This window comes from Pelophylax lessonae (genome assembly GCF_965119305.1).
Source record: "Pelophylax lessonae genome assembly, chromosome: 8".
NCBI lineage: Eukaryota > Metazoa > Chordata > Amphibia > Anura > Ranidae > Pelophylax > Pelophylax lessonae.
The window spans coordinates 132,172,091-132,185,969 of NC_138775.1; the positions used below are offsets into that span (position 1 = coordinate 132,172,091).

At 40.8% G+C, this 13,879-nt stretch overlaps 1 protein-coding gene across 1 annotated transcript in view; it reads right to left on the reverse strand.

Annotated features, from left to right (window-relative positions):
• Positions 1 to 451: 451 nt before the first annotated feature.
• Positions 452 to 13,879, reverse strand: part of SREBF2 (sterol regulatory element binding transcription factor 2) — a 90,898-nt gene continuing 77,470 nt past the window's right edge. Inside the window, exons 16-19 of the mRNA XM_082264879.1 lie at positions 12,722 to 12,887; positions 9,507 to 9,677; positions 7,325 to 7,436; positions 452 to 960 (exon numbers count right to left, since the gene is read on the reverse strand). Of these exons, the coding sequence (XP_082121005.1) occupies positions 740 to 960; positions 7,325 to 7,436; positions 9,507 to 9,677; positions 12,722 to 12,887 (670 nt within the window). The 3' untranslated portion in view covers positions 452 to 739. The remainder of the gene's footprint in view (positions 961 to 7,324; positions 7,437 to 9,506; positions 9,678 to 12,721; positions 12,888 to 13,879) is intronic.

The following is a 13,879-nucleotide window of genomic DNA, read 5'->3' on the forward strand; positions in this document are numbered from 1 at the left end:
AGCCTGAACAACTGACCTTGGTACATCAGGATTGCTCTTAGCACTGTCTAAATAAATAAGCCCACTGGTTTCCTGAGCTATGAATGTGCCATGCACTCTGCAATGATATTTTCTCCAAAGGATGACAAAATCGTAGCCTAAATGTAAATACCAATAAACAGCACTGGACTGAATGAAGTTTTGGTCCAACTTATTGCAAAACCCATGTTCCAGACATAAAAAGGTACAGAATAAATTGTAGAAGCATCTATGAGCAGACTTTGGGATACCACACCAGTGTCAATGGGTACATTTCTACAGATTTTGAAATGAACAGCTTTGCATTCTTTCGATTTGACAAGCATGTGATCTATGTCATTACAACTACCGTGTCTCTGTTCCGATTTATTTCGGTGGGAATTTAAAAATTCCCACTGAAATCAATAAAAAAAAAAAAAAAAAAATGGTCCGCGATGCTTTTAAATGTTGTAATACAAAAAATAGCAGTGTATACAACCTGGAAGATATATTCACTGCACAATTCAGGAGTAGAAAGACCTGCATGACTAAAGTATCTAAAAATACTAAATAACATCCCTTTTTACTCCAGTTTGGACGATAGGCCCATACTGCAATATCACTGAATTCATTCTCCGCTTCAATCTTGTTTTCAAATCCCCACACATTAGATAGATATCAATAACAGACTGTATATTCCTGAATGAAGATAAATATGAGGCCAGGGTAAACCGTGTGTCTCTCATGAGGCTGCCATAGCTGTGCCCCCACTAAGCTTGACCATCATTTGCTGACAGTCATGGTATGAGCGTCTGTCACCCACTTTTTCCAAAGTCCGTGCTGCTTCAGCCAACATCACTGCTCTCTGTCCTGGAGAAGATAAAAATGATAGAGGCAGGTGCCGACAGGCCAACAAGATGGCAGTTGCTCGTTCTCTCTGTCCAGGTAAAGAGTACACATCCCCTGGTTAAAACAAACCAGAAAAAATTAACAAACCTTTACATTGAAAGTATGTAATTCTTTACGGACATACCCTTATAAGAAATAACTTTAAATGTCTAGGAAATACAGTGAGGGGAAATGATTTGATCCCCTGCAGATTGTGTAAGTTTGCCAACTTACAAATAAATTAAGGGCCTATATTTTTTATCAAAGGTGTACTTTAAATGATAGAGAGAGAATATATATAAAAAACAAAAAAAAAACAGAAAAAACAAATAAAATAAATGTTATAAATTAAGTTGCCTCTCACTGAATAAAATAAGTATTTGATGCCCAAGCAAAACATGACTTAGTACTTGGTGGAGAAACCCTTGTTGGCAAGCACAGAGGTAAGACATTTCTTGTAGTTGGTGACCAGGTTTGCACATATTGGTCCACACTTCTTTAAGATCTTCTCTAAATCCTTAAGGTCTCTTGGCTGTTTTATGGCAACTCAAAAGTTTTAGCTCCCTCCATACATTTTCTAGACGATTAAGGTCTGGAGATTAACTAGGCTGCTCCATGACCTTAATGTGCTTCTTCTTGAGCCCCTCCTTTGTTGCCTTGCCAGTATGTTTTTGGGTCACTGCCATGCTAGAAGACCCATCCATGACCCATCTTCAGTGTTCTGGCTGAGGGAAGAAGGTTCTTATTCAAGATTTTTTAATACATTGGGCCCTTAATGCGGCAAAGTCGGCCTGTAACTTTAGCAGAGAAACCGCCCCAAAGTATAATGTTTCCATCTACATGCTTGACTGTAGGGAAGGTGTTCTTAGGGTTAGTGTCAGCATTTTTCTTCCTCCAAACATGGCCAGTCAAGTTCATGCCAAAACAATTACATTTTGGTCTCATCTGACCACAGCACTTTCTCCCAATCCTTTTGAATCATTTAAAATGTTCATTGGGATAAATATACATGTGCCTTCTTGAGGAAAGGGAAACAAAGGGTTGAGGGGCACACCCTAAACATACATTTCTAAGGTTGGTGCTGCTGTACAGACCAATATACAAATTGAACCATAGAGAATAGTGCACACATACACATAAAAAAGGTTGCTTCCAAATCTTGCAAGCCTACTTAAAAACACCTGATCTTAATAAGTAAATATGGGGATTTAATCACACCATATGACTATACTCTGCTTAAATTAAAAGAAAAATGTCAGCGCCTAATCCACAAAAAATAGCAGCTTGCAAAACAGTGTGAACATACAAACACCAGTGAAATAAATAAAAGGTTGCAGCGCTAAACAAGAATATGAAAAGTGTCTGAAAAATCAAGTCCATTTATGGAGCATAAGTCCAAACAACTCATAAATCCAAGTGGAAGACGATATTCTGTGTCAATGTAAATTCAATACCGACAACAGCTAGTGTTTCTCCACCAAGTAAAAAGTGAACACTCACCGGACCCATATGCCGTCTTATCAGGACAGCTGAAAGCGTGAGATGAAGCCAAGAGGAATCAAGCGGGGAATGATCTTATCTCTTCACTGGACATGCTTTCCTCAGATGTTAAATCCAGAGTGGCAAAATTAACAGGCAGGAGAGAAAAGAGATCTCCTCATGGTGTAGTATGTATTAAAACTTCCACAAGGATTAAAAACAATGTATAAAAACACAAATGGAGATCCATACAGTGCAACAACATACAGTGGGTACGGAAAGTATTCAGACCCCCTTAAATTTTTCACTCTGTTATATTGCAGCCATTTGCTAAAATCATTTAGGTTCATTCTTCTTCCTCATGAATGTACACATAGCACCCCATACTGACAGAAAAACACAGAATTGTTGACATTGTTGCAGATTTATTAAAAAAGAAAAACTGAAATATCACATGGTCCTAAGTATTCAGACCCTTTGCTGTGACACTCATATATTTAACTCAGGTGCTTTCCATTTCTTCTGATCATCCTTGAGATGGTTCTACACCTTCATTTGAGTCCAGCTGTGTTTGATTATACTGATTGGACTTGATTAGGAAAGCCACACACCTGTCTATATAAGACCTTCCAGATCACAATGCATGTCAGAGCAAATGAGAATCATGAGGTCAAAAGGAACTGCCTGAAGAGCTCAGAGACAGAATTGTGGCAAGGCACAGATCTGGCCAAGGTTACAAAAAGATTTCTGCTGCACTTAAGGTTCCTAAGAGCACAGTGGCCTCCATAATCCTCAAATGGAAGACGTTTGGGGCGACCAGAACCCTTCCTAGAGCTGGCCGTCCGGCCAAACTGAGCTATCGGGGGAGAAGAGCCTTGGTGAGAGAGGTAAAGAAGAACCCAAAGATCACTGTGGCTGAGCTCCAGAGATGCAGTCAGGAGATGGGAGAAAGTTGTAGAAAGTCAACCATCACTGCAGCCCTCCACCAGTCGGGGCTTTATGGCAGAGTGGCCCGACGGAAGCCTCTCCTCAGTGTAAGACACATGAAAGCCCGCATGGAGTTTGCTAAAAAAACACCTGAAGGACTCCAAGATGGTGAGAAATAAGATTCTCTGGTCTGATGAGACCAAAATAGAACTTTTTGGCCTTAATTCTAAGCGGTATGTGTGGAGAAAACCAGGCACTGCTCATCACCTGTCCAATACAGTCCCAACAGTGAAGCATGATGGTGGCAGCATCATGCTGTGGGGGTGTTTTTCAGCTGCAGGGACAGGACGACTGGTTGCAATCGAGGGAAAGATGAATGCGGCCAAGTACAGGGATATCCTGGACAAAAACCTTCTCCAGAGTGCTCTGGACCTCAGACTGGGCCGAAGGTTTACCTTCCAACAAGACAATGACCCTAAGCACACAGCTAAAATAACGAAGGAGTGGCTTCACAACAACTGCATGACTGTTCTTGAATGGCCCAGCCAGAGCCCTGACTTAAACCCAATTGAGCATCTCTGGAGAGACCTAAAAATAGCTGTCCACCAATGTTTACCATCCAACCTGACAGAACTGGAGAGGATCTGCAAGGAGGAATGGCAGATGATCCCCAAATCCAGGTGTGAAAGACTTGTTGCATCTTTCCCAAAAAGACTCCTGGCTGTATTAGATCAAAGGGGGCTTCTACTAAATACTGAGCAAAGGGTCTGAATACTTAGGACCATGTGATATTTCAGTTTTTCTTTTTTAATAAATCTGCAACAATGTCAACAATTCTGTGTTTTTCTGTCAGTATGGGGTGCTATGTGTACATTCATGAGGAAGAAGAATGAATTTAAATGATTTTAGCAAATGGCTGCAATATAACAAAGAGTGAAAAATTTAAGGGGGTCTGAATACTTTCCGTACCCACTGTATGCCAGAGGTCCATAAGACACCAGTCGGTTTAGTCTGGTGGCTTTATATGTAAGTGCCATATATGTTGTTGCACTGTATGGATCTCCATTTGTGTTTTTTACATTGTTTTTAATCCTTGTGGAAGTTTTAATACATACTACACCATGAGGAGATCTCTTTTCTCTCCTGCCTGTTAATTTTGCCACTCTGGATTTAACATCTGAGGAAAGCATTTCTGGTGAAGAGATAAGAAGATCATTCCCCGCTTGATTCCTCTTGGCTTCATCTCACGCTTTCAGCTGTCCTGATAAGACCGCATATGGGTCCGGTGAGTGTTCACTTTTTACTTTGGTGGAGAAACACTAGCTGATGTCGGTATTGAATTTACATTGACACAGAATATCGTCTTCCACTTGGATTTATGAGTTTTTCGGACTTATGTTCCATAAATGGACTTGATTTTTCAGACACTTTTCATATTATTGTTTAGCGCTGCAACCTTTTATTTATTTATACTCTGCCTAAGCCCAGCACTGTGTTAAAGTACCCCATTTTCAGTGGGTCCTACACTATTCATAGAATGAAAAATAAATCCCACTTCGCAAAACCATTAGGCTGCATTCACACTTGAGTGTAGCGTTTTACCGCGATTTTACCACGATTTTACCGCGATTTTCAGGTGTTTTTGGAGGCAGGCATTGACATTTATCAAAAACGTTGGTAATCAGCCCAAAAAGAAGCTCATGTACTTTTTTCAGCTACAGGCGTTTTGCAAAACGCTCAGATGTGAACAGGGGCCATTTAAATGAATGGGGTTTTACTTGTTGGGCGTTTTGGAACGTTTTTTTTTGAGCGTTTTTGGAGCTGAAAAACACTCAAAAACGCCCAGGTGTGAATGGAGCCTTAGGCATACTCACTCCTTACATGGGAAAAGTGTGCTAGCTGCAGATTCCTCTGCTTAACCTGCACTATAAAGGGGGGAGGAGCAAAAAACGGTCACCCCTAATGCAGGAAAAACATGAAATAAGGAACCAGACTGGCTGTTACAACCACATTTTTCTTTTTATACTCTATTCACACAGCCTTTCACATATGTATATTTTCCGCATGAAAAGCATGTTTTGCTGGCAGAGCTAGCAGAAGATCCTACATAAAAAAGATGCCTAAAGTACTTGCATCTAGACGAGTACAGTCCTTCTAATGACTTATGTATTCAACGCAGTCCTACACATGTGTTTACACATGTAAAATTTGCAGATATGCAAAGCCCATATAACAGTCCTACTTTTTTTTACACCACTAAAGGCAGCGCACATTGTAGACACAGATTTGTGTGTATGGCCCCAATGATTCCCGTATTGCTGCATTTAGATGCGTACAAACGTATACGCTGTATGCATCTAAATGCAGCATTTTAGACACCCATGATTGCGCCATTAGAACATGGTTTATATTATTTAATGTCAAGTTTTATTTCTTTAAAAATACAGATCTTTGTAAATGGGCTTTTTTTCTCTTTTTTGTTAATTTATGCTAGTAGGCTATAATAAAATGCATTTTCTTTTCTGGCTCTTGCTTTCTACTCATTAATATAGAGAAATGGCCCTAGCCACGGGACTTCAACAAAATGGAGCGGACCATTTCCTGTTGGCCCTCTTAAGACTATGTGCTGCCTATAAGGTATGCATTTATATCTGTTTAACCTAAGTTTTTTTCCTGTAAATTCAGTTTTTACTTTTTGCTAACCCATGCTGGTTGTTTTTCAGTCATTTAGCTGTGTCCGACTCCTTGTGACCTCATGGATCATATCACGCCAGGTTTTTCGGTCCTCCACTGCCTCCCAGAGCTTGCTTAACTTCATGCTTATTGTTTCGATGATGCTATCTACCCATCTTGTTTTCGGTCGTCCTCTTCTCATTTTTTTCCTTACCAGCATCAGGGTCTTTTCCAAACAGTCCTCTCTTCCCATTAGGTGACCAAAATATTTGAGTTTCAGCTTCAGGATCTGTCCTTCCAGTGAATATTCAGGGTTGCTTTCCCTCAGGACTGACTGGTTTAATCTTCTTGCCATCCAAGAAACTTTCAAGAGTCTTCGCCAACACCATAGTTCAAAAGGCATCAATTCTTTGGCGTTCAGCCTTCCTTATGATCAAGCTTTCACAGCCATAGGTTACTACTGGGAATACCATAGCTTTGACTATACAGCACTTTGTCGGTAGGGTGATGTCTCTGCTTTTTATAAGGTTGTCTAGGTTTGCCATTGCTTTCCATCCAAGAAGCAAGCGTTTCTTAATGTCATGGTTACAGTCACCGTAGAATGGCGCCTGCTCCCGCACCTTCCTTCTAGCGGTGGTTTTCTATTTAGTAATACAGACTGAGGAAAAATAGCGGCGGCCATGGAACTTCAACCAAATGGCGCTGCTCACTTCCTGTTGGCCTTCTAGGGACTGTTAGTTAATCATACAGGTTATTTAAAGGGACTCAGAGTAAGTGCACTGCTGTAGATGTTTTTACTACTTGGCATCTGGAGGTTTATCATTTTTATGTAATTCTTATGCATTAGTAAGATTTACTACACTACATCTGGGCCCTTTTAGTATTTGGCTCCTTGAGCGAGTGCTTCTTTTCCACCTAGTGCGGCTTTGGGCTTTTCCAAATCTCCCCCAGTGGTGGGCTGCGGCTGTTAAAGTCAGAGGACCTCAGGTGGATGGATAGATCTGGATGTCCATAGAGTGGAAGCTGAGATTGTTCATTCCCAATGCTTGACTTGCTGCACTGGCAGCTAGTGGGCTGGTGAGTGCAGTCTTTTTTGGATGGTGGAAGCAATACACGGACATTTCTGGAGTTAAATTACTTTTTATTCGTTGATTTATGCATTTTTGTGTGATTTTTACTTTCACGTTTTTATGCACATAATTTATAGTGGATATTTTAGTTTGCTTTTCTATTAAGGCACTGCATACTTACCACTGTTTATATACATAAGCAATATCTGCATCTATTATGAACAATATATCTGAGGTATTAATATTTCTGTAGAGCTGCTGCAAAAAAAGAAAATTACATTCAAGCTTACCTGGCTTGCTGGTGTTTGGAGGACGTTTCCGCAAGCTGTGTTGCAAAAGCTGGTGTGTGCGGGTTGGACTTGCACCAGCCATCAATCTAACTGTAGCTTCATGTAGGAACAACTAGAATAAAAAAATTAAAAAAAAGTGTGGTTTTTTTCCTCCTTTAAGTAGAATGCCATTTTTTTTTTTTTGTTAATGTTGTTGTATACCAGGGGTCTCAAACTAGTGGCCCTCCAGCTGCTGCAGAACTACAATTCCAATGAGGAATTGCAAGGCTGACAGTTACAAGCATGACTCCCATAGGCAAAGGCATGATGGGACTTGTAGTTCCGCAACAGCTGGAGGGCCACCAGTGTGAGACATCTGTTGTAAACCTTTGGAATGCAAAATGAACAAAGCCTATCCTTGTATAGTATGTACCGGTTTCAATCCAAAGCAGCATCTAGCATGGCTCCTGGCTGTACTCTTTCTCTTCATTCTGCATGTGTCATTTCTGGCAGTTTTCCTCAACATCAGGCAATCTGACACACTGCAAACCCACACCAGCACAAACTGAATGAGATGGCCATGTGCATGTTTGCCAGTGAGGCTGTTCAGAGGGCGGTGTGTCCATTCCCTCCACTCAAGTCTCAGATTACACTCAGATCTCTGCTATGCAGTGTGTGACATCAGAGGGCTCTGGAGGAGAGAGGGCTGCAGCTAAAGAGGTACAGTTTATATGGGAGGATTTGTTCAGTCAGTGTTTAGCACCTGGGGCTAGTCATTTCAGTGGGCTTATGCAAAGGATTATTCCGAATTTACTTTAAAATAATGCTTTACTAAATATACCTCCATGAATCGGTCCAGTAGTCCATTTTTCTCTCATATCGCCAGATTCTCATAATTCCTAAAATACATATTCTTTCTTCCCTTTGCTAACTGGCCCTAATTCTGGCTGGGTCATAGTAAAGCCAGCCATACATAGATCAAAATTCTGCCAGTTCAGCAGGAATCGGACACATTTTGATCCATGTATGGGTCAGATTTTTTTGCTCGATCAGTGCTGCAGGCTGTAGTCTGCATTGCTGATCAGTGTATTCTCATAGTGGAGGTCACCCTGCTGTCAGAATACAGTGGTTCAGCAGGAAGGATTCTCTCATCCACCTTGAATGTGTGGATGGGGAAATTCGGTACGTTTTTTCATTTAACCTACTGGATAAACAAAAAAGAACAAAACAAAAAAACTGATCCATGTGCTGCTTTAGTGTCGCACACCCACTTTCTGCAGGAACTCTTGATTCTGACTCTCCTCCTTTAGTCATTGATACTACATAGATGATGGCAATACCTTACCACTGTTAATGCTGGGCAGGATTGAATAGATAGCAATTCGTATTCAATCCCACTCAGTCACGCCTACCTCCCGAGCCCTGGTATCATGTAAACTTTTCATGCAGAAAATGCCTACCTACCCTCACAGTCCTGCCTGTTTTAGGTTAACAAAAGGCAAATAGCACCAATATACTCTTCTGCAAGCTGCTAAACAAGTAAAACAAACATTCTTGCAGTGTGATTATTCTTGGCAAAACTGACCATTTAAACAAAAATATATCATCAATAATGCCTTTTGTATTTTAATACCCATTTAGAGTAATTGGGATCTTTTGCAGCATCTTGCATTCATGGCAGTAGATATTAGGGGAGCTACAAGTCCAAATTGTATGCAGATATGACCACCCACTGACATATTGTAATGCAATACTATGGGCTGTCTCCTTTACCACCACAATAATGCCCAGAACGGTTTTAAAACTAAAGTACCAAAGTATTATGGGACACAGTTAAAGAAAATGACATGGCCAGATAAGCGGAACTTCCTCCTGGTGCCCTGGGCTTACCAGCAGAGCATCAGAGAAGCTTTAAAGCCACAGCTACTAATGAGAAAAATATATGGCAATACAAAGTAATGGCTATAAGCAAAATGGCCAAAATAAACAGTGTAGGTAATAGACAGTACATATATACTACAAAAGTAAGATGATCCTGATGTTGAGTCACTTTTATAGAAGGGCAATCCTGTGTAAAAAAACATCTACAGTATACTTAGCTTTCCCATTGCCGTGCCTTTTTTTTTTTTTTTTATTAAATATATAACAGGGCTGCCCCTGACCTGTGTGGTTCATTTATGTTCTCCTAAATAATACAACGTACCTTGCATTGAGCAGGTTTAAAGGTTAGAGCAAGCCTACGCAGGCTGCTGAGATCCCTCTGGAACCCTGTGAGCACAGGTTTGGAGGCATGAATTGCTTCCCCAGATGCCTGTTTCTGCCACAAAGTGGTTCGCATGGACAGTAAGAGATCACAAACTAGAAGCTGTATTACCTAAAAGAAAAAGGAGAGAAAGACTTCAAGCATATTTATTTAAATTCTCACTCTTTCCATGCGCAATGAGCGTCTGCATGGCAGTTTATACTCTTCACTTCTATCGCAGTATATGATTTTTGTAATGACATCAAAGATTATACAAGATTTTAGTGAATAGGTTTAGGGGGTTCTCAATGCCATGCTTCAACATCAGGAAAATGTTTTGAGGTTGGTACACTGTGCCCTTTTTGCAACATACATAGTGTAGAGTATTCTTCCCGAACAATTTAACTTTTGTTTCATCAGTCCACAAAACATTTTCCCAGCAGCGCTGTAGTTTGCCAAGGTGCTCTTTGGTTAACTTTAGGCGCACAACAATTGTTTTCAATGCTTTTTACATTTTGTTTATTGGGTGTGTTCAATAAAGATACAGGAAATTTGAATCATTTGTTATCAGCATACGCACACTAGGTTTGTCTTATGTTATGATTAAGAGTAGATGAGCTTACTTTTTTTTGGCAAATTACTGCAAAGGGGTTCACATACTTTTTCTTGCCACTGTGTGTGTGTGTGTGTGTGTACACATAGCGATCAGCCATAACATTATAACCACCCACCAGAACTGTCAGTAGCAGATATTTCAAGTCCTGTAAGCTGTGACATGGGGCCTCCACTGATCGGGGTTTTTTTTTTTTTTTTTTTTTTTTTAAGCACATCTCACAGACAGACAGACAGACAGACACTCTATTAGATGGAGAACTGGAGAATTTGCAGACCAAGTCAACACTTCAAACACATTATTTACCTCAAGCCATTCTTGATCTCAATAGAGCAGACCATCTTCTTCCATTGCTCTGTGGTCCAATTCTGAGGCTCACGTGCTCACTGTAGGCGCTTTTGGTTGTGGACACAGGTCAGCATTGCCACCCTGGTCTGCAGCTACGCTGCCCCATACATAACAAAATATTATGCACTGTGTTCTGACACCTTTCTATCAGAACCAGCATTACCTTCTTCAGCAATTGAAGCTCTGCTATTAGATCAGACTACACAGGCCAGCCTTCGTACCCCACTTGCATCAATGAGTTTTGACTGCCCGGTCATCCTGGCGCAGGTTTGCCATTTTTCCTTCCTTGGACCACTTTTGGTAGGTCCTGACCACTGCAGATCGGGAACACCCCACAAGAGCTGCAGTTTTGGAGATGCTCTGACCCAATCATCTAGCCACTACAATTTGGCCCTTATCAAAGTGGCTCAGATCCTTACACTTGCTCATCTTTTTTCTGCTTCCAACACATCAACCGCAGGGACAACATGTTTACTTGCAGCATAATCTATCCCACCCACTTTCAGATGTCATTGTAGTGAGAGAATCACTGCTATTCACTTTACCTGTAAATTGTCATAATGTTATGGCTGTTTGGCTCAAAGATGCCTAAAACTTTATCTGTGCACTCAGATTAACGACATTACTGTTACTCATTGGTCTGCCTTTGCAGTAGTAAAATTGCATTTTGTAACCCTATAAACTACAAGATTCAGTTTTGATTTATAACCAGAAAACCCATTAACTTCACAACTATATGTTTTACAGTACAGACTGCATTTCTGCAATAACATTAGCCTTGTACAGATGACCACAAAGTGCACATACCTACTATATTGCCTATATTGCCTGACAAAGTTCTCAGCCAGATTTAAAGAATTTAAACTTAAGAACAACATTTTAATATACTGCAGCTTACTGGTTCTTATGCTGGCCATACACCAGCCGAGGAATCGTTCAAACTCATTTTAGAAAAACGAACACTCGGCCATGAGAGCAGATGATCATGTCATGTAATGACCAATAAATCGTTCAATGGACATAAAATTATTCCGTTTTTTTTTTCACATATGCCCAGTGCAAACAGTTTGGATGAGAAACACATTAAGCTTTCAATTTATCGTTCAGTCGGCAGAATTTTCTAAATTTGTCCTTTGGTTTTTTTTTTTTTTGCTCAAAAACGTCACAACCGATTACCAATTTGTGTCCATTAACTGGCCAAAAAACAAATGAACTGTCCAAATGAATGAATTTTAGCAGATTTGTCGTATAGTGTATGGCACCATTAAATGTGGTGACTGCTGCATTAAATGTTCTTTTTTCCTGCTATTCTTTGCCTTTATTTTCATCTGGTCATCTTGCCAGTAACACTTTCTGAATTGAGAGGAAAACTCAAATCACTGTACTTTAGCGAAAAAAGCAGCATGGTCATCCTAGCAAAGAACTACAATAACCCCCCACTCTCCTCCATAACAGAGGGGAGGGTAATAAAGTCCTCAGAGATAGCTCAGAGAAATAAGAGTGCAGCACAAAAAGTGGTCTTGGACAAGATTTCTGGAGGATCAACAGATATTTTTGAACTGATATAACAAAAGGCTTTCAAACATATTTAACAGACCAAAATGAGAGAAATTTATTGTTAGGCTTTACATATCCATTAGGTACGTCGATAAAGCTGGGGCCTCCATACTGCACTGAAGAAACATTGCACATAGACAATAGTGACATGCAATGCAACAACAATGCACTACGGTGACACCAAGGTCAAAAAGGAAAGTCAAAACCTATGTACCAAACATCACAAATAAGAATTACTCCATATATGAATATAACAAAATTAATTAACTTAAAGGGGGAAACTTCCTGTCCTTTATAGCAAGAGGTTGCCATCTTGGTCTCTGATCTGCAGTTGCCATGGTGTTACACATGATAGATTATGACCTGAGCCATTTAATGGTTTGACACTAAAGTTAGGAGCACAAGCAAATGCGACAATTATCATTTGCGGCATGCCTTAATTGTATCCATTTTGGAACACCAATAAATCCATGGGTTTAGTTCTGCTTAAGGCTGCATTCACGCTGACAATTTAGGCCAGTGTGAATTGCAGTGGCAGAAATCTTTAGCAGGAATCAGAAGATTCCTGTCTGCAATTCACACTAGCCTAAATTGTCGGTGTGAATGTAGCCCTAATGTTTAATACTTAATGCAGCAAAATACAGGAAGTGTAATTCACCTTATTTAGATCATTATTGCATGCAACACTCATATTCAGACTATTCCATAAAAACGTGCTGGCTTTCTCACACTGAGAGAAAGCATTTTGTGAACTCTCAGTCTTTCCCAATACAGACATTTGCATGGCTCTGCACATGTGCACTACAGCTTTTACCAAGGGATTCCTGAAAAACAGAAGCATGACACATAAGGGATAGTTCAGTATTCAATAGTTTAACATGTTCAAAATATATAAAGACGACTAACTTGATGTAAATAGATCAATATCTGAGTGCGGGTTGAAGACAAGGACAGAGCACAGCCCCCCTCCAGCATGGATGGTGTAAACTGTGTCTGAGCAGAGGCCGGTTTAATGCCCCACTGGAGACTCTCCTCCCCCGGCCAGCCTCAACCAAGCTGTCCCAGCTCCCCCAACTGCCACCTGCTTGCTAGGTTGGGAACTGGGGGATTCAGTCTGTGAGTAGAGAGTACCGGGAGCGGAGCTTCAGCCTGAAATGAGGGACAGAAAGAGGCCGGGAAGAGGGAGAGTGGGGCCGAGTCACTGCACCATGGGCCTCTGGTTTGTACTTGCCCCCTGGGCAGAAAGTTGCCAGTCTGCCCCTGAAAGAGTGCAACACTGAAGAGGCAACAGGAACAGAGACTGACTGTGTGCGCAAAGTAACCAATACTGACAGAGAACAGGAGATTCTCTTCTGCAAATTAAAGCTTAGGGGGGAGTGAACACAGGGCGATAGGAGTATACTTACTGAGGGTGTAAAGAGATTTCCATGTTAGATGAATCCAATGCTCATCTCTTTTTATATTATAAAGGGTATAGGAAGGATAGATCTGTGTACTGAAGGGACCATCTCATTGCTGGCATAGATACTGGGAAGGGAGGTATGTGTGCTAGGGGTAGGATATAGGGGAAGACAGCACATGCTGAAGATGGGCACTCACTACACTGAAGGCAGAATTCCCCATGTAAAGGTAGTACTCCTTGAGGCCAAGCTTATTTGCACCCAAAAATACCAAGCATTTGTTACAGAAAATAAGACGCCAGTACTGAGATACTCCGCCCTCTTCTAGATCAGATGCAAAAATTATTGCTGAATCAAGGCCAGAATCCCCAGAATCTCTAGGGAGATAATAACAGTCCATCTCCCTTTGATACTAT